The sequence below is a fragment of the Bombina bombina genome, chromosome 7, assembly GCF_027579735.1.
Source record: "Bombina bombina isolate aBomBom1 chromosome 7, aBomBom1.pri, whole genome shotgun sequence".
Taxonomy (NCBI): Eukaryota; Metazoa; Chordata; class Amphibia; order Anura; family Bombinatoridae; genus Bombina; species Bombina bombina.
Window position 1 is genome coordinate 430,276,191 of NC_069505.1, and position 18,960 is coordinate 430,295,150.

Genomic DNA, 18,960 nt, shown 5'->3' on the forward strand with positions numbered 1-18,960 from the left:
TATACACATACATACAGTATATGCATACACACACACTTAGAGGTTGAATTTGGTACATATTACAATTAATTAAAAATATTCAAAATAAAAAGTGCTAAGGTCTATATATCAATAACAGGACAAAGCCTTGAACATTTATCTAAACAGTACATAATTATAATCAGCAATAGCAAGCAATTCGCTAATAATTGTGCAAACAGATAATAGTGCACATCAATTCAAATAACAACTCCCATCAATCTAGGCTAGGTGTAAATAACAGGCTCGGCACTATATAATGTAAAGCATTGTCCTAAATCACTTGATTTTATATAAACAATACAAATTATGGCTCCTATTATTTCTGGGTAACACATAAGACAGGAGTAGTTGTAAACTTAAAAAGAAACTTATAGTGTCCGGAAAAAGTGACAAGTAAACGTCTGTTGACATCCTTCAGGCTTAGGGCATAACCATAAAACACAATACCATGTGCAGGAGCTCATCGGAGTGAAGCAGCTAGTTCTGTGCACAGACCAACTAATCGATTATGAGATTCGTTGACAACTATTTTCATAGTCGATTAGTTGTTGCAGCTCTACTCCTAACCGGTAGTAACATCACTGAGGGACATAGAGGGAACTGTATTCAGTAACGAGAAAATTAATCAGACTAAAACTGACTGCTCTCTTGACCGTCTGTAAACTTAAGGTGCCTGGGGTCTAGAAATTATTTTTATTATTATTCTTTATTTATAAAGCGCCAACAGATTCCGCAGCGCTGTCCATGGGTAACAAAGATAAAAGGACAGTACAATATGAGACTGCAGACAAAATTTAACAAATAAATATAGGGGAATTGGGAGCCCTGTTCCCGTGGGTACTTACAATCTAAATGGGTAGGAGGGTCAGAAACAGGAGGTGGGGACTGCCAAGGTGGAAATGATGTTAGTGTGGAGTTAGATGAGGGCAACTATTAGGCAAGTGGAATTCATTAGTTACTGATTTGGTGATAGGCTTCCCTGAACAAGAAGGTCTTTAGGGAGCGTTTAAAAGGAGGAGAGGTTGGGGGAAAGTCTGACAGCTTGAGGAAGTGCGTTCCAGAGGGTTGGTGCCGCACGAGAGAAGTCCTGTAGTCTAGCATGAGAGGAGGTGATGGTAGAAGAGGCAAGGAGTAGATCATTATTGGATCTTAGGGGACGGGCTGGAGTATATTTGTTGATGAGTGAGGAAAGGTATGGGGGGCTGCATTGGTAAGGGCTTTGTAGGTCAGAGTGAGAATTTTGAATTTAATTCTGCTGTGAATGGGGAGCCAGTGAAGGGACTCACAGATGGGTGCAGCGGATACAGAGCGTCGGGAGAGGTGGATTAGCCTAGCAGAGGCATTTAGGATGGATTGAAGGGGGGGAGAGGCGGGAGAGAGGAAGGCCAGTTAGTAGGTTGTTACAGTAGTCAAGCCGGGAAATTACTAGGGAATGGATTAGCTATTTAGTAGTTTCAGCACTCAGAAAAGGACACATTTTGGAGATATTGCGTAGGTTGTTGTGACAGGATGAAGAGAGCAATTGGATGTGGGGTATGAAGGACAGATTGGAGTCAAGTGTAACTTTTAGGCAGCAGACTTGGGGTGATGGGGAGATAGTGGTGTCACCAACAGTGATAGTAAAGTTAGAAACTGGAGTAGAATAAGATGGGGGGGGGGGGATTAGAAGAAGCTCAGTCTTGGACATGTTGATTTTTAGGTGGTGAGAGGCCATCCAGGAAGAAATGCCAGATAAGCAGTCACTGATGTGGGAAAGGAGAGAGTGCAGGGGTGGATAGGTAGATCTGAATATCATCAGCATAGAGGTGATAGTTTAAGCCATAGCTACTGATAAGTTTACCCAGTGAGGAAGTATAGAGAAGAGTAGAGAACCTAGAACAGAGCCTTGAGGTTCTCAAACAGACAGAGGCAATGGAGAGGAGTCGCTGCCAGCAAATGAGACAGAAAATGACCTATTAGAGAGATAAGAGTGGATCCAGGAGAGGGCAATGGCACAGAGCCCAAGGAAGCTGAGTCTGTAGGAGGAGGGGATGGTCAACAGTGTCAAAGGCAGCAGACAGGTCAAGTAAGATAAGTATAGAATAGTGGCCATTGTTTTTAGCAGAAAGAAGATAATTAGTAACCTTGGTGAGGGCAGTCTCAGTTGAGTTTTGGGGACGGAAGCAAAATTGCAGGGGGTCAAGTAATGAGTTGGAGGATAAGAAGTATGTTAGGCGATTGAAAACTAGCTTTTCCAGGACTTTAGAACTTACGGGGTGGTAGTTTGCAGGAGAATTAGGGTCAAGAGAGGGTTTTTTTGAGGATGGGGTGACCTTTGCATGTTTGAAGGATGATGGAAATGAACCAGTAGTAAGGGATCGGTTAAATATGTGAGTAAGAGCTGGGGAGAGGGTAGAGGACAGAGAAGGTATTAGATGTGAAGGGATAGGGTCAAGGGGGCAGGTAGTGATATTAGGGAACTCACTTCATTCTCAGTGGTTGGGGGGAAGGTACTGAGTGTTGGCGGGGGTGACCGGGGGCGTAGCTGGAAGGTTGCAGTCTTGTGGTGGGATGTTACTTCGGATGGTAAGTGTTAAAAGTAGAAAAGAGACGTTTAGGGTTTGAGGAGTGAGAAGATATGAGAGAAGAGAAGTAGTTTTGCTTGGCTAAGTGAATGGCAGAGGAGTAAGAATAAAGAATGAACTTATAGTGTAGGAAATCGTGTTCAGAGCGGGATTTCCTCCAGGCACGTTCAGCAGCACGGGAGCATTTTTGTAGATAGCGTGTTTGCTGGGAATGCCAGGGCTAGAGCTGACGACGTGGGGTTTTGCGTATTTGTGGAGGAGCAAGGGTGTCGAGTGCAGGGGAGAGAGTATTGTTATAGTGGTTTGTAGCAAGGTCAGGGCAGGATACTGTGGAAGTGTGGGGAAGGTGTTTTTGAATCAGGTTAGAAAGTTGGAGAGGATCCATAGTGTGCAGATTTCTACAGGTGCGGAGGCGGGGGTAGAAATAGGTTTAGCCTGTATATTGAGATTATAGGTGAGCAGATGGTGGTCTGAGATGGGAAATGGTCGACAGGTGACATCAGAAGGGGAGCAGAGGTAGGAGAATACCAGATCAAGAGAGTGTTCGTCATGGTGAGTAGGGAATAGGGTGGATTGTGAAAGACTAAAGGAGATTGTGAGTGAGAGAAGTTTAGAGGCAGCAGGGACAGATGGATTATCAATGGGGATGTTGAAGTCCCCTAGGATTAGAGCAGGTGTATTTGTAGAGAGAAAGCGAGAAAGCCAGGCAGCAAAGTTATCAAGGAATTGGGAGGTTGGTCCAGGGGGCGATAGATAACTTCCACCTTGAGGGAGAGGGGGAGAAAATGTGCGGATGCAGTGGACTTCAAAGGAGAAGGAGAGAGATGGATGAGGATGCAGGTGCTGATAGGAGCAGGAGGGGGATAGTAAGATTCCAACACCGCCACCATGTCTCTCACCTGGCCTTGGTGTGTGGCTAAAGTGGAGACCTAATCAAGTAAATGAAATAAAGCACACACCATACACTGAGCACGGAGAGGGTTAACCAAAACCAAGAAAATCAACAAAAAGAAAGTTCTCCAGCTAGTGATAATTCAAAACGACCTTTATTATGCATACAGGGTCCAAAATCAGCAACGTTTCGGGCAAACACTTAGCTTGAAAAAGGGCTTTGCCCGAAACGTTGCTGATTTTGGACCCTGTATGCATAATAAAGGTCTTTTTGGATAATCACTAGCTAAAGTAGAGACCGCCGTGCGTTAAAGCAGCAATGGAAGCAGTGTCAGAGGAAGATAGCTTCAGTAGTTGCTAGAAGATTGAAAGCGTTAGAAACAAACAGGTCATGAACAGTTGTAAGTTTGTTGCAGACAGAGCGTGCATTCCAGAGGGCACAAGAAAAGAGAGGGGATAAGCGCTGTGGGTTAATGGAGATGAGATTGTTGGGATTGCATGACCTTGAGTTTGTATTGTTGGAGACTGAGCGAGAGTGTAAAATTGTGGCGATTGCTGCAGGGCCAGGGTTAGGAGAGACGTCACCAGCAGCAAGCAGTAGTAGCAGTGAGAGTGACAGAATGTGAGGATGAGACTTGTAGGAGCGTGTAAGATTAGACACAGGAGAGTTAGATGGGGAAGTATTGCTAAGGAAACAGAGTAGTTCATGAGAGGACAGCATAGGGGATGAGAGGAGGGAGAGATAAGGATAGTGTGGGGATTACTGATGTTATAAGGGCATGCAGTGAGTTTTAGGAAGATGGCAGACATAGAGAGCATTGTGCAGGTGTATAGTTAGTAAGGATTATCTGTTAGTGGGGTCTGCAGTTTCTTAACTCGGCCACTTATAATCCAGAGCCACTTTGAAGCTCAGAGCCAAGGCCTCAGAGCCAGCTCTCAGCTGTATATAGTAGTGAAATTAGAGTTGGAATGATTTAATTCAAGGCAGCTGTGTTACAAGTAGACTATTTAGGTAGACTGGAGATACACACTTGTAAATTAGATGGGGGGGTGTGAGCAAATGGCTGGGGGATGCACACAGAAATTGTACAATGGATCCGATAACAAATATTCAGAAAAAGTAATAAATTCAGACAGAAATGAAGCGATGAGCGCCACATTATGCAATTTTCCTGTGCCTGTAGGTGAAAAGCGGCGCTTAAGGGACTCTGATACAGTTGTTTTATTAAACTGTGATCCTTTTGTTGACTCTCCTGTGGTACTAATGAGATGCTGTGACAGGGTAAATCATAGAGATTGATACCTCAGACTATCCGCACAAAGCAGTTGTAGCACATTTCAAGGAGCTTAACACTGGCAGTAGCTCTTCGATAGCGACCCAACTGTCAGCCAGGTCAAGTGTGCGGGCATCTTAGAGAAAAACCTGGTTAAATTTATTTTGCAAATCAGGACAAGTAGATTGGGCTCCTGCTTTAGTCCCTTGAACAAGTAGTTTAAAAAAATCAAAAAAAATCCACACCCCTACCATTAATTCTGACTAAATCCCCAACTCAATTTGCATAAATGTAGCCCCAAACTTACAAAGAACCTCAACCATGTTTCACTGCCGCCTGCAGCCACTTATAGTCCAGCTCTCCAGACCTTCGGTGAACAAATTGACTTCTGCTACAGTTAAATATTTAAGAGATTCAGTCCAGAGCACCTGCTGCCATTTTTCTGCACCCCAGTTCCTGTGTTTTCATGCAAGATTGAGTTGCTTGGCCATGTTTTCACATTGGAGGTATAGCCTTCTGGCCACAAGTCTTCAATTAAGACCAATTCTGACCAGACTTCTCTGGACAGAAGATGGGTGTACCAGTGTCACACTGGTTTCTGACAATTTTGAGCTGATGGCATTGCTGGACATCTTGATTGCAATGGGCAATACACATGATGTGTTTATCATTTGCAACACTAAGTTTCATGGCCGATCCCTGTGTATACAGTCCTAAATATTGCTTGTTTCTTTGTTCTTCTTCTGAGGCGCTTGAACATCACATCTGGAAACCAGTCTGCCTTAAAATGGGAGAGACCTTGTTGATGCCATATAACTACCCTGTGTCTTGTTGCTGTGCACAGTCTTGCCATGGTGTATGACTTGACAATAAACTGACTTCATCAACCGCACCTTGTTAGCAGAGTTTGGCTGTTTCTCACTCAATTTTATTCCTCCTACACAGCTGTTTCTGTTTCAGTTAATTACTACATTGATGATCATTAGCGCCTGTTTGGTAAAATTGTTTAATCATGCACCTGACTATATGCCTACAAAATCCCTGACTTTGTGTGCAAGTGTACCTAGAATAACTGATGCTATTTTGAACGCAGAGTGGTCACATCAAATATGGATTTGATTTAGATTTTTCTTCTGTTCACTCACTTTGCTAATCGGTACCAAAAAAAATTATTAACATTTCTATTTTCTGAAGCATTCTTACTTTACAGCGTTTTTTTCCCCTATGTGCCTATAACTTTTGCAAAGTACTGTGTATGTGTGTGTGTATATGTATATATATATATATATATATATATATATATATATATATATATATATATATATATATATATATATATATATATATTTAATAGGCAGTATTTTTTTTTTTTTATTTACACACAGCAAATTTAATAGGCAGTGACGTTTTGGGGCATTCACCCCTTCCTCAGACAACCAAAATTGTGATACAAACAGTGTTATATACTCAATAAACCCCTCCCCCATTTCAATTAGACCAAACACCCAATAGGAGATGATGTATACAAATCATTAGTCAAACAAACATCAAACATTAATCATCATCAATATTCCATCAAATATGTGCATATATTACATCAAATCAATATAGCATTGTGTCTCTTATCATAAATCAGTGATATCTGAAGTTTACAGCAGTGACTAATTACAATAGTGAAAAATTAAAGATGGACATGGATCTGTATAATAAACCAAACTTATACTGCCATAATAGTAATTTAACACAGGGAATGGCCCTATTTTTCATTCAAATGGACTGCCACGGAAAGAGGAATCAATCAACTATATAAAACAAAACAGAGCAGATTGCATATTCAAAGTGAGAAGCCGCCATTACTTACCACGCTGGTTTCAGCGTGTTCGTCGGTGGGCGTGGTCATTCTCCATGATCAGGGCATAACTCAGCCCATGTGATCAGAGACCAGTCAATCACAGGTCTGGGGTTAGGCATGGCCATGGCAACCCGCATATACACATATCTGCCTATTAAATGTATTAAATTTGCTGTGTGTAAATCCAGAGAGTGCTTATTATTGGACTTTAAAATATATATATATATATATATATATATATATATATATATATATATATATATATATATATATATATATATTTATTTATTTGTCAAACCTAAAAGGGAAATGAAAGTCAAAATGTTTATTTCAAGATTCAGATAGAGCATACAATCGTAAACAATTATCCATTGTACTTATTATGTCAAATGTGCATCAGTCTCTTTATTTCCTTTCTTGAAGGAGCAGCAATGCACTACAGGGAGCTAGATCAACACACTGGTGAGCCAATGACAAGAGGCATATATGTGCAGCCACCAATCAGCAGCTAGTTTCCAGCTCCTTAACCTACCTATGTAGGCCTTTAAGCAAAGCATACCAAGAAAACAGCAAATTCAAAAAATGAAAGCAAATTGGAAAGATGTTTAAAATAGTAAGTTCTAGCTGAATCATGACAGAAAAAAGTTGTTTCATTTCTCTAAAATAATAATAAAAAAACTCAGATTGAAACATTGTAGGATATTACCTGCAAGGTCAGATCAAATGGCGTTAATCCGTCATCATTAAGGCAGCTGAACATGGGCTTGGAAGCATCAACCAGGAAGATCAGACTATCGCGGCCTCCAAAACGAGATTCTAAGCAAAGACAGAATACGTAGATATCAAAAGATTTCAGATAGTTTCGTTAGCATTGAATATTACAGCTGGGATCCATCACATTTCATCTGGCTACACAATACTCCACAAGATAAATAATATCTTATTCCCAAACACCTCTAAATGCTTTACCAGTAATACACTAATTATCTAAACACCTTAGCTAGAGCCCCTGGAGCACCTCTAAAGTTTTTGGGGGCTTTGCTGACGTTTCACTCTGTATATATGTACGCCACAATACGTGATATTCTGTATTACCCGCTTACCAGAAACCTCAGCATCTCCATCTTCCTGATCCCCCTCATCTTCCCCATCCTCATTATGATAATAAGACCCCCACTCAGACATGGCTTCTGTAAGGAGAAGAAGAGACAGTTATGCCATGAGTCAAGGGTTAAATCATTGTTGAACGTGTAATTGGCATCAAAGGGATAATCACAGGGGGTTGACATATGATATACTATATACATATAGACACACACACACACTAGTACATATAGACACACACACACACACTAGTACATATAGACACACACTAGTACATATAGACACACACTAGTACATATAGACACACACACACACACACTAGTACATATAGACACACACTAGTACATATAGACACACACTAGTACATATAGACACACACTAGTACATATAGACACACACTAGTACATATAGACACACACTAGTACATATAGACACACACTAGTACATATAGACACACACTAGTACATATAGACACACACTAGTACATATAGACACACACTAGTACATATAGACACACACTAGTACATATAGACACACACTAGTACATATAGACACACACACACACACATACTAGTACATATAGACACACACACACACACACACTAGTACATATAGACACACACTAGTACATATAGACACACACTAGCACATATAGACACACACACACTAGTACATATAAAAAACAAATGCTGACTAGTACAATGTAAAACTGCACCTAACAGCACTGTCTGCTCTTGCAGCACACACTCACTTAACAAACCTGTTTAATGCACATGATATGTTTATCAGACTACACTCCTGCTAATAAAACCAAAAACCATCTAGAGCATTAATGAGACAACCTACATGAGTAGTTTGGATCTGACAAATACAAACTTGTAGCAGATTCATGGGTGATCACATAGCAAGATATTTTTCACTTACCATATAGGTACGTCATTAATGTGATAAAAACATGATAAAACACTTAAGGTTCCATTGGGTTACTAACTGACAGGTGAGTGGTTACTCACAAACTACATGCATGTGACACAATAATCACCCCTGGATTACTGACAGGTGAGTGGCTACTCACATACTACATGCATGTGGCACAATAATCACCCCTGGGTTACTAACTGATAGGTGAGTGGTTACTCGCATACTACCTACATGTGACACAATAATCACCCCTGGGTTACTGACTGACAGGTGAGTAGTTACATGTGACACAATAATCACCCTTGGGTTACTAACTGACAGGTAAGTGGTTACTCACAAACTACATGCATGTGACAATAATCACCCCTGGGTTACTAACTGACAGGTGAGTGGTTACTCACATACTACATGCATGTGACACAATAATCACCCCTTTGTTACTGACTGATAAGCGAGTAGTTACTCACATACTACATACATGTGACAATAATCACCCCTGGGTTACTGAATGACAGGTGAGTGGTTACTCACATACTACATACATGTGACAATAATCGCCCCTGGGCTACTAACTGACAGGTGAGTGGCTACTCATATACTACATGTATGTGACAAAATAATCACCCCTGGGGTACTAACTGACAGGTGAGTGGTTACTCACATACTACATGCAAGTGACATAATAATTACCCCTGGGTTACTGACTGACAGGTGAGTGGTTACTCACATACTACATGCATGTGACACAATAATCACCCCTTGGTTACTGACTGACAGGTGAGTGGTTACTCACATACTACATGCAAGTGACATAATAATTACCCCTGGGTTACTGACTGACAGGTGAGTGGTTACTCACATACTACATGCAAGTGACATAATAATTACCCCTGGGTTACTGACTGACAGGTGAGTGGTTACTCACATACTACATGCATGTGAAATAATAATTACCCCTGGGTTACTGACTGACAGGTGAGTGGTTACTCACATACTACATGCATGAGACACAATAATCACCCCATGGTTACTGACTGACAGGTGAGTGGTTACTCACATAACAGACCGGTAAATAGCTCCCACGCTGTTTTGTTTTCCGCACTTCCTGGAAGTGTTAGTTGACGTCACTATACGTCATTAATGTGCGTGAGTGGGCGTGATATGATGCTTCAGCAAGTTTAGGTAGTGACACAGCAGCACGGTGATTGGACATGACTTAGCATCTGGGCGTGGCCTCTTGGTGTTGTGGTACCATGCACGGGCTGTGATTGGCTATTGTTTGGCACATGGGGTAGCTAGTGTTTTGCCGCTCGGACATTTCCTGCTAGTGATTGGTCGGCAGGCCCGCAGTGGGCGTGGTCTAGATTGTCAGGACGTGTTGTGTTACCGGTTGTCACAGCTCAGTATAAGACCGTGCTATGGAGCATTCTGTCAGGCTTTACGTGTACGACCTGTCCCGGGGCCTGGCCCGCCGCCTCAGCCCCGTTATGCTGGGTGAGTTACAAAGCAGCTGTCTGAGTGTGGGGGAGAAGAGACAGGCAGAGACAGGCAGGAGATACAGAGATATTAGATAGGCAGGTGAGACAGAGATATGTGAGAGACAAGGACAGATGAGATAGACAGAGTCAGAGAGATGGGGTTCAGAGAGAGAGAGAGATGGGGTTCAGAGAGAGAGAGAGATGGGGTTCAGAGAGAGAGAGAGATGGGGGTCAGAGAGAGAGATGGGGGTCAGAGAGAGAGATGGGGGTCAGAGAGAGAGAGAGAGAGAGAGATGGGGGTGAGAGAGAGAGAGATGGGGGTGAGAGAGAGAGAGAGAGGGTGAGAGAGAGAGAGAGAGATGGGGGTCAGAGAGAGAGAGATGGGGGTCAGAGAGAGAGAGATGGGGGTCAGAGAGAGAGATGGGGGTCAGAGAGAGAGAGATGGGGGTCAGAGAGAGAGAGATGGGGGTCAGAGAGAGAGAGATGGGGGTCAGAGAGAGAGAGATGGGGGTCAGAGAGAGAGAGAGAGAGAGATGGGGGTCAGAGAGAGAGAGATGGGGGTCAGAGAGAGAGATGGGGGTCAGAGAGAGAGAGATGGGGGTCAGAGAGAGAGAGAGATGGGGGTCAGAGAGAGAGAGAGCATGGGGTCACAGAGAGAGAGAGCATGGGGTCACAGAGAGAGAGAGCATGGGGTCAGAGAGAGAGAGATGGGGGTCAGAGAGGGTCAGAGAGAGAGAGATGGGGTTCAGAGAGAGAGAGAGCAGGGGATCAGAGAGAGAGAGAGAGCAGGGGGTCAGAGAGAGAGAGAGAGCAGGGGGTCAGAGAGAGAGAGAGCAGGGGATCAGAGAGAGAGAGAGAGCAGGGGGTCAGAGAGAGAGATGGGGGTCAGAGAGAGAGATGGGGGTCAGAGAGAGAGAGAGAGAGATGGGGGTCAGAGAGAGAGAGAGAGAGATGGGGGTCAGAGAGAGAGAGAGAGATGGGGGTCAGAGAGAGAGAGAGATGGGGGTCAGAGAGAGAGAGAGATGGGGGTCAGAGAGAGAGAGAGATGGGGGTCAGAGAGAGAGAGAGATGGGGTCAGAGAGAGAGAGAGCATGGGGTCAGAGAGAGAGAGAGCAGGGGGTCAAGAGAGAGAGAGAGATGGGGGTCAGAGAGAGAGAGAGATGGGGGTCAGAGAGAGAGAGAGAGAGAGAGAGATGGGGGTCAGAGAGAGAGAGAGAGAGATGAGGGTCAGAGAGAGAGAGAGAGAGATGAGGGTCAGAGAGAGAGATGAGGGTCAGAGAGAGAGATGAGGGTCAGAGAGAGAGAGAGATGAGGGTCAGAGAGAGAGAGATGAGGGTCAGAGAGAGAGAGATGAGGGTCAGAGAGAGAGAGATGAGGGTCAAGAGAGAGAGAGAGAGAGATGAGGGTCAGAGAGAGAGAGATGAGGGTCAGAGAGGAGAGATGAGGGTCAGAGAGAGAGAGATGAGGGTCAGAGAGAGAGAGATGAGGGTCAGAGAGAGAGAGAGATGAGGGTCAGAGAGAGAGAGAGAATGAGGGTCAGAAGAGAGAGAGAGAGGGGGACAAGAGAGAGAGAGAGATGAGGGTCAGAGAGAGAGAGAGAGATGTGGTCAGAGAGAGAGAGAGATGAGGGTCAGAGAGAGAGAGAGAGATGAGGGTCAGAGAGAGAGAGAGATGAGGGTCAGAGAGAGAGAGAGAGATGAGGGTCAGAGAGAGAGAGAGAGATGAGTCAGAGAGAGAAGATGAGGTCAGAGAGAGAGAGATGAGGGTCAGAGAGAGAGAGATGAGGGTCAGAGAGAGAGAGAGATGAGGGTCAGAGAGAGAGAGAGAGAGTTAGGGTCAGAGAGAGAGAGAGAGATGAGGGTCAGAGAGAGAGAGAGAGAGAGTGAGAGAGAGAGAGAGAGAGAGAGGGTCAGAGAGAGAAGAGAGATGAGGTCAGAGAGAGAGAGATGAGGGTCAGAGAGAGAGAGATGAGGGTCAGAGAGAGAGAGAGAGATGAGGTCAGAGAGAGAGAGAGAGATGAGGTCAGAGAGAGAGAGAGAGATGAGGGTCAGAGAGAGAGAGAGAGATGAGGGTCAGAGAGAGAGAGAGAGAGATGAGGGTCAGAGAGAGAGAGAGAGAGATGAGGGTCAGAGAGAGAGAGAGAGAGATGAGGGTCAGAGAGAGAGAAGAGATGAGGGTCAGAGAGAGAGAGAGAGAGATGAGGGTCAGAGAGAGAGAGAGAGAGGAGGGTCAGAGAGAGAGAGATGAGGGTCAGAGAGAGAGATGAGGGTCAGAGAGAGAGAGATGAGGGTCAAGAGAGAGAGATGAGGTCAGAGAGAGAGAGATGAGGGTCAGAGAGAGAGAGATGAGGTCAGAGAGAGAGAGATGAGGGTCAGAGAGAGAGAGAGAGATGAGGTCAGAGAGAAGAGAGAGAGATGAGGGTCAGAGAGAGAGAGAGATGAGGGTCAGAGAGAGAGAGAGAGAGAGATGAGGGTCAGAGAGAGAGAGAGAGAGAGAGATGAGGGCAGAGAGAGAGAGAGAGAGAGAGAGAGATGAGGTCAGAGAGAGAGAGAGAGAGATGAGGGTCAGAGAGAGAGAGAGAGAGATGAGGGTCAGAGAGAGAGAGAGAGATGAGGGTCAGAGAGAGAGAGAGAGATGAGGGTCAGAGAGAGAGAGAGAGATGATGGTCAGAGAGAGAGAGAGAGATGAGGGTCAGAGAGAGAGAGAGATGAGGGTCAGAGAGAGATGAGGGTCAGAGAGAGAGAGAGAGATGAGGGTCAGAGAGAGAGATGAGGGTCAGAGAGAGAGATGAGGGTCAGAGAGAGAGAGAGATGAGGGTCAGAGAGAGAGAGAGATGAGGGTCAGAGAGAGAGAGAGATGAGGGTCAGAGAGAGAGAGAGATGAGGGTCAGAGAGAGAGAGAGAGAGCATGGAGTCACAGAGAGAGAGAGAGATGGGGTCATAGAGAGAGAGAGCATGGGGTCAGAGGAGAGAGAGAGTGGGGGTCAGAGAGAGAGAGAGAGATGGGGGTCAGAGAGAGATGGGGGTCAGAGAGAGAGAGAGAGATGGGGGTCAGAGAGAGATGGGGGTCAGAGAGAGAGAGAGAGAGATGGGGGTCAGAGAGAGATGGGGTCAGAGAGAGATGGGGGTCAGAGAGAGAGAGGGTCAGAGAGAGAGATGGGGGTCAGAGAGAGAGATGGGGTCAGAGAGAGAGATGGGGGTCAGAGAGAGAGATGGGGGTCAGAGAGAGAGAAGAGATGGGGGTCAGAGAGAGAGAGAGAGATGGGGGTCAGAGAGAGAGAGAGAGATGGGGGTCAGAGAGAGAGAGAGAGATGGGGGTCAGAGAGAGAGAGAGAGATGAGGGTCAGAGAGAGAGAGAGAGATGGGGTCAGAGGAGAGAGAGAATGGGGGTCAGAGAGAGAGAGAGAGATGGGGGTCAGTGAGAGAGAGAGAGATGGGGGTCAGAGAGAGAGAGAGAGATGGGGGTCAGAGAGAGAGAGAGAGATGGGGGTCAGAGAGAGAGAGATGGGGTCAAGAGAGAGAGAGAGATGGGGGGTCAGAGAGAGAGAGAGAGATGGGGTTCAGAGAGAGAGAGAGAGATGGGGGTCAGAGAGAGATGGGGTCAGAGAGAGAGAGAGATGGGGGTCGAGAGAGATGGGGTCAGAGAGAGATGGGGGTCAGAGAGAGATGGGGGTCAGAGAGAGATGGGGGTCAGAGAGAGATGGGGGTCAGAGAGAGTGGGGTCAGAGTGAGGGGGTCAGAGAGAGAGAGAGATGGGGGTCAGAGAGAGAGATGGGGGTAGAGAGGAGAGAGGGGGTCAGAGAGAGAGATGGGGGTCAGAGAGAGAGATGGGGGTCAGAGAGAGAGATGGGGGTCAGAGAGAGAGATGGGGGTCAGAGAGAGATGAGGGTCAGAGAGAGAGAGATGAGGGTCAGAGAGAGATGAGGGTCAGAGAGAGATGAGGGTCAGAGAGAGAGAGAGAAGGGGTCAGAGAGAGAGAGAGAGAGAGAGAGGGGCAGGGGTCAGAGAGAGAGAGAGAGGGTCAGGGGTCAGAGAGAGAGAGAGAGAGAGAGGGGGGTCAGAGAGAGAGAGAGAGATGGGGTCAGAGAGAGAGAGAGAGAGGATGGGGGTCAGAGAGAGATGGGGGTCAGAGAGAGAGAGAGAGATGGGGGTCAGAGAGAGATGGGGGTCAGAGAGAGATGGGGGTCAGAGAGAGATGGGGGGTCAGAGAGAGATGGGGTCAGAGACAGATTGGGCCAGAGAGAGAGATGGGGGTCAGAGAGAGAGATGGGGTCAGAGAGAGAGATGGGGGTCAGAGAGAGAGATGGGGGTCAGAGAGAGATGGGGGTCAGAGAGAGAGATGGGGGTCAGAGAGAGAGATGGGGGTCAGAGAGAGATGGGGTCAGAGAGAGAGATGGGGGTCAGAGAGAGAGATGGGGTCAGAGAGAGAGATGGGGGTCAGAGAGAGAGATGGGGGTCAGAGAGAGAGATGGGGGTCAGAGAGAGAGATGGGGGTCAGAGAGAGAGATGGGGGTCAGAGAGAGAGATGGGGGTCAGAGAGAGAGATGGGGGTCAGAGAGAGAGATGGGGGTCAGAGAGAGAGATGGGGGTCAGAGAGAGAGATGGGGGTCAGAGAGAGAGATGGGGGTCAGAGAGAGAGATGGGGGTCAGAGAGAGAGATGAGGGTCAGAGAGAGAGAGAGATGAGGGTCAGAGAGAGAGATGAGGGTCAGAGAGAGAGAGAGAGAGATGGGGGTCAGAGAGAGAGAGAGAGAGAGATGGGGGTCAGAGAGAGAGAGAGAGATGGGGGTCAGAGAGAGAGAGAGAGATGGGGGTCAGAGAGAGATGGGGGTCAGAGAGAGATGGGGGTCAGAGAGAGATGGGGGTCAGAGAGAGATGGGGGTCAGAGAGAGATGGGGGTCAGAGAGAGAGATGGGGGTCAGAGAGAGAGATGGGGGTCAGAGAGAGAGATGGGGGTCAGAGAGAGAGATGGGGGTCAGAGAGAGAGAGAGAGATGGGGGTCAGAGAGAGAGATGGGGAGACAGGTGAGTGGTTACTCACATACTACATGCAAGTGACATAATAATTACCCCTGGGTTACTGACTGACAGGTGAGTGGTTACTCACATACTACATGCAAGTGACATAATAATTACCCCTGGGTTACTGACTGACAGGTGAGTGGTTACTCACATACTACATGCATGTGAAATAATAATTACCCCTGGGTTACTGACTGACAGGTGAGTGGTTACTCACATACTACATGCATGAGACACAATAATCACCCCATGGTTACTGACTGACAGGTGAGTGGTTACTCACATAACAGACCGGTAAATAGCTCCCACGCTGTTTTGTTTTCCGCACTTCCTGGAAGTGTTAGTTGACGTCACTATACGTCATTAATGTGCGTGAGTGGGCGTGATATGATGCTTCAGCAAGTTTAGGTAGTGACACAGCAGCACGGTGATTGGACATGACTTAGCATCTGGGCGTGGCCTCTTGGTGTTGTGGTACCATGCACGGGCTGTGATTGGCTATTGTTTGGCACATGGGGTAGCTAGTGTTTTGCCGCTCGGACATTTCCTGCTAGTGATTGGTCGGCAGGCCCGCAGTGGGCGTGGTCTAGATTGTCAGGACGTGTTGTGTTACCGGTTGTCACAGCTCAGTATAAGACCGTGCTATGGAGCATTCTGTCAGGCTTTACGTGTACGACCTGTCCCGGGGCCTGGCCCGCCGCCTCAGCCCCGTTATGCTGGGTGAGTTACAAAGCAGCTGTCTGAGTGTGGGGGAGAAGAGACAGGCAGAGACAGGCAGGAGATACAGAGATATTAGATAGGCAGGTGAGACAGAGATATGTGAGAGACAAGGACAGATGAGATAGACAGAGTCAGAGAGATGGGGTTCAGAGAGAGAGAGAGATGGGGTTCAGAGAGAGAGAGAGATGGGGTTCAGAGAGAGAGAGAGATGGGGGGTCAGAGAGAGAGATGGGGGTCAGGGAGAGAGATGGGGGTCAGAGAGAGAGAGAGAGAGATGGGGGTGAGAGAGAGAGAGAGAGAGAGGGTGAGAGAGAGAGAGAGAGATGGGGGTCAGAGAGAGAGAGATGGGGGTCAGAGAGAGAGAGATGGGGGTCAGAGAGAGAGAGATGGGGGTCAGAGAGAGAGAGATGGGGGTCAGAGAGAGAGAGATGGGGGTCAGAGAGAGAGAGATGGGGGTCAGAGAGAGAGAGATGGGGGTCAGAGAGAGAGAGATGGGGTCAGAGAGAGAGAGATGGGGGTCAGAGAGAGAGAGATGGGGGTCAGAGAGAGAGAGATGGGGGTCAGAGAGAGAGAGATGGGGGTCAGAGAGAGAGAGATGGGGTTCAGAGAGAGAGAGAGATGGGGGTCAGAGAGAGAGAGAGATGGGGGTCAGAGAGAAAGAGAGATGGGGGTCAGAGAGAGAGATGGGGGTCAGAGAGAGAGAGAGAGAGATGGGGGTCAGAGAGAGAGAGATGGGGGTCAGAGAGAGAGAGAGATGGGGGTCAGAGAGAGAGAGAGATGGGGGTCAGAGAGAGTGAGAGAGAGATGGGGGTCAGAGTGAGAGAGAGATGGGGGTCAGAGTGAGAGAGAGATGGGGGTCAGAGTGAGAGAGAGATGGGGGTCAGAGAGAGAGAGAGAGAGATGGGGGTCAGAGAGAGAGAGAGAGAGAGATGGGGGTCAGAGAGAGAGAGATGGGGGTCAGAGAGAGAGAGAGAGAGATGGGGGTCAGAGAGAGAGAGAGAGAGATGGGGGTCAGAGAGAGAGAGAGAGAGATGGGGGTCAGAGAGAGAGAGAGAGAGATGGGGGTCAGAGAGAGAGAGAGATGGGGGTCAGAGAGAGAGAGAGATGGGGGTCAGAGAGAGAGAGAGATGGGGGTCAGAGAGAGAGAGAGATGGGGGTCAGAGAGAGAGAGAGATGGGGGTCAGAGAGAGAGAGAGATGGGGGTCAGAGAGAGAGAGAGATGGGGGTCAGAGAGAGAGAGAGAGAGAGAGAGATGGGGGTCAGAGAGAGAGAGGGTCAGAGAGAGAGAGATGAGGGTCAGAGAGAGAGAGATGAGGGTCAGAGAGAGAGAGAGATGAGGGTCAGAGAGAGAGAGAGAGATGAGGGTCAGAGAGAGAGAGATGAGGGTCAGAGAGAGAGAGATGAGGGTCAGAGAGAGAGAGATGAGGGTCAGAGAGAGAGAGATGAGGGTCAGAGAGAGAGAGATGAGGGTCAGAGAGAGAGAGAGATGAGGGTCAGAGAGAGAGAGAGATGAGGGTCAGAGAGAGAGAGAGAGAGATATGAGGGTCAGAGAGAGAGAGAGATATGAGGGTCAGAGAGAGAGAGAGAGAGATATGAGGGTCAGAGAGAGAGAGAGAGATGAGGGTCAGAGAGAGAGAGAGAGATGAGGGTCAGAGAGAGAGAGAGAGAGAGATGAGGGTCAGAGAGAGAGATGAGGGTCAGAGAGAGAGAGAGAGAGATGAGGGTCAGAGAGAGAGAGAGAGATGAGGGTCAGAGAGAGAGAGAGATGAGGGTCAGAGAGAGAGAGAGAGATGAGGGTCAGAGAGAGATGAGGGTCAGAGAGAGAGAGAGATGAGGGTCAGAGAGAGAGATGAGGGTCAGAGAGAGAGAGAGATGGGGGTCAGAGAGAGAGAGAGAGATGGGGGTCAGAGAGAGAGAGAGAGATGGGGGTCAGAGAGAGAGAGAGAGATGGGGGTCAGAGAGAGAGAGAGATGGGGGTCAGAGAGAGAGAGAGAGAGATGGGGGTCAGAGAGAGATGGGGGTCAGAGAGAGAGAGAGAGATGGGGGTCAGAGAGAGATGAGGGTCAGAGAGAGAGAGAGATGGGGGTCAGAGAGAGAGAGAGAGATGGGGGTCAGAGAGAGAGAGAGAGATGGGGGTCAGAGAGAGAGAGAGAGATGGGGGTCAGAGAGAGAGAGAGAGTTGGGGGTCAGAGAGAGAGAGAGAGATGGGGGTCAGAGAGAGAGAGAGAGAGATGGGGGTCAGAGAGAGAGAGAGAGATGGGGGTCAGAGAGAGAGAGAGAGATGGGGGTCAGAGAGAGAGATGGGGGTCAGAGAGAGAGATGGGGGTCAGAGAGAGAGATGGGGGTCAGAGAGAGAGATGGGGGTCAGAGAGAGAGATGGGGGTCAGAGAGAGAGATGGGGGTCAGAGAGAGAGATGGGGGTCAGAGAGAGAGATGGGGGTCAGAGAGAGAGATGGGGGTCAGAGAGAGAGATGGGGGTCAGAGAGAGAGATGGGGGTCAGAGAGAGAGATGGGGGTCAGAGAGAGAGATGGGGGTCAGAGAGAGAGATGGGGGTCAGAGAGAGAGATGGGGGTCAGAGAGAGAGATGGGGGTCAGAGAGAGAGATGGGGGTCAGAGAGAGAGATGGGGGTCAGAGAGAGAGATGGGGGTCAGAGAGAGAGAGATGGGGGTCAGAGAGAGAGAGATGGGGGTCAGAGAGAGAGAGATGGGGGTCAGAGAGAGAGATGAGGGTCAGAGAGAGAGAGAGATGAGGGTCAGAGAGAGAGATGAGGGTCAGAGAGAGAGATGAGGGTCAGAGAGAGAGATGAGGGTCAGAGAGAGAGATGAGGGTCAGAGAGAGAGATGAGGGTCAGAGAGAGAGATGAGGGTCAGAGAGAGAGATGAGGGTCAGAGAGAGAGATGAGGGTCAGAGAGAGAGATGGGGGTCAGAGAGAGAGAGATGGGGGTCAGAGAGAGAGAGATGGGGGTCAGAGAGAGAGAGATGGGGGTCAGAGAGAGAGAGATGGGGGTCAGAGAGAGAGATGGGGGTCAGAGAGAGAGATGGGGGTCAGAGAGAGAGATGGGGGTCAGAGAGAGAGAGAGATGGGGGTCAGAGAGAGAGATGGGGGTCAGAGAG

General features: G+C 47.5%; 2 protein-coding genes across 2 annotated transcripts in view; one reads left to right on the forward strand and one right to left on the reverse strand.

Moving 5' to 3' along the window:
• XRCC6 (X-ray repair cross complementing 6) overlaps positions 1–9,777 on the reverse strand; it is a 53,596-nt gene extending 43,819 nt beyond the window's left edge. The window contains 3 exon segments of the mRNA XM_053721316.1: positions 7,309–7,418; positions 7,706–7,792; positions 9,685–9,777. Coding sequence (XP_053577291.1) covers positions 7,309–7,418; positions 7,706–7,787 — 192 coding nt within the window. The 5' untranslated portion in view covers positions 7,788–7,792; positions 9,685–9,777.
• A 5,319-nt stretch (positions 9,778–15,096) lies between these two features.
• Positions 15,097–18,960, forward strand: part of DESI1 (desumoylating isopeptidase 1) — a 55,390-nt gene continuing 51,526 nt past the window's right edge. The window contains exon 1 of the mRNA XM_053721317.1: positions 15,097–15,844. Coding sequence (XP_053577292.1) covers positions 15,769–15,844 — 76 coding nt within the window. The 5' untranslated portion in view covers positions 15,097–15,768. The remainder of the gene's footprint in view (positions 15,845–18,960) is intronic.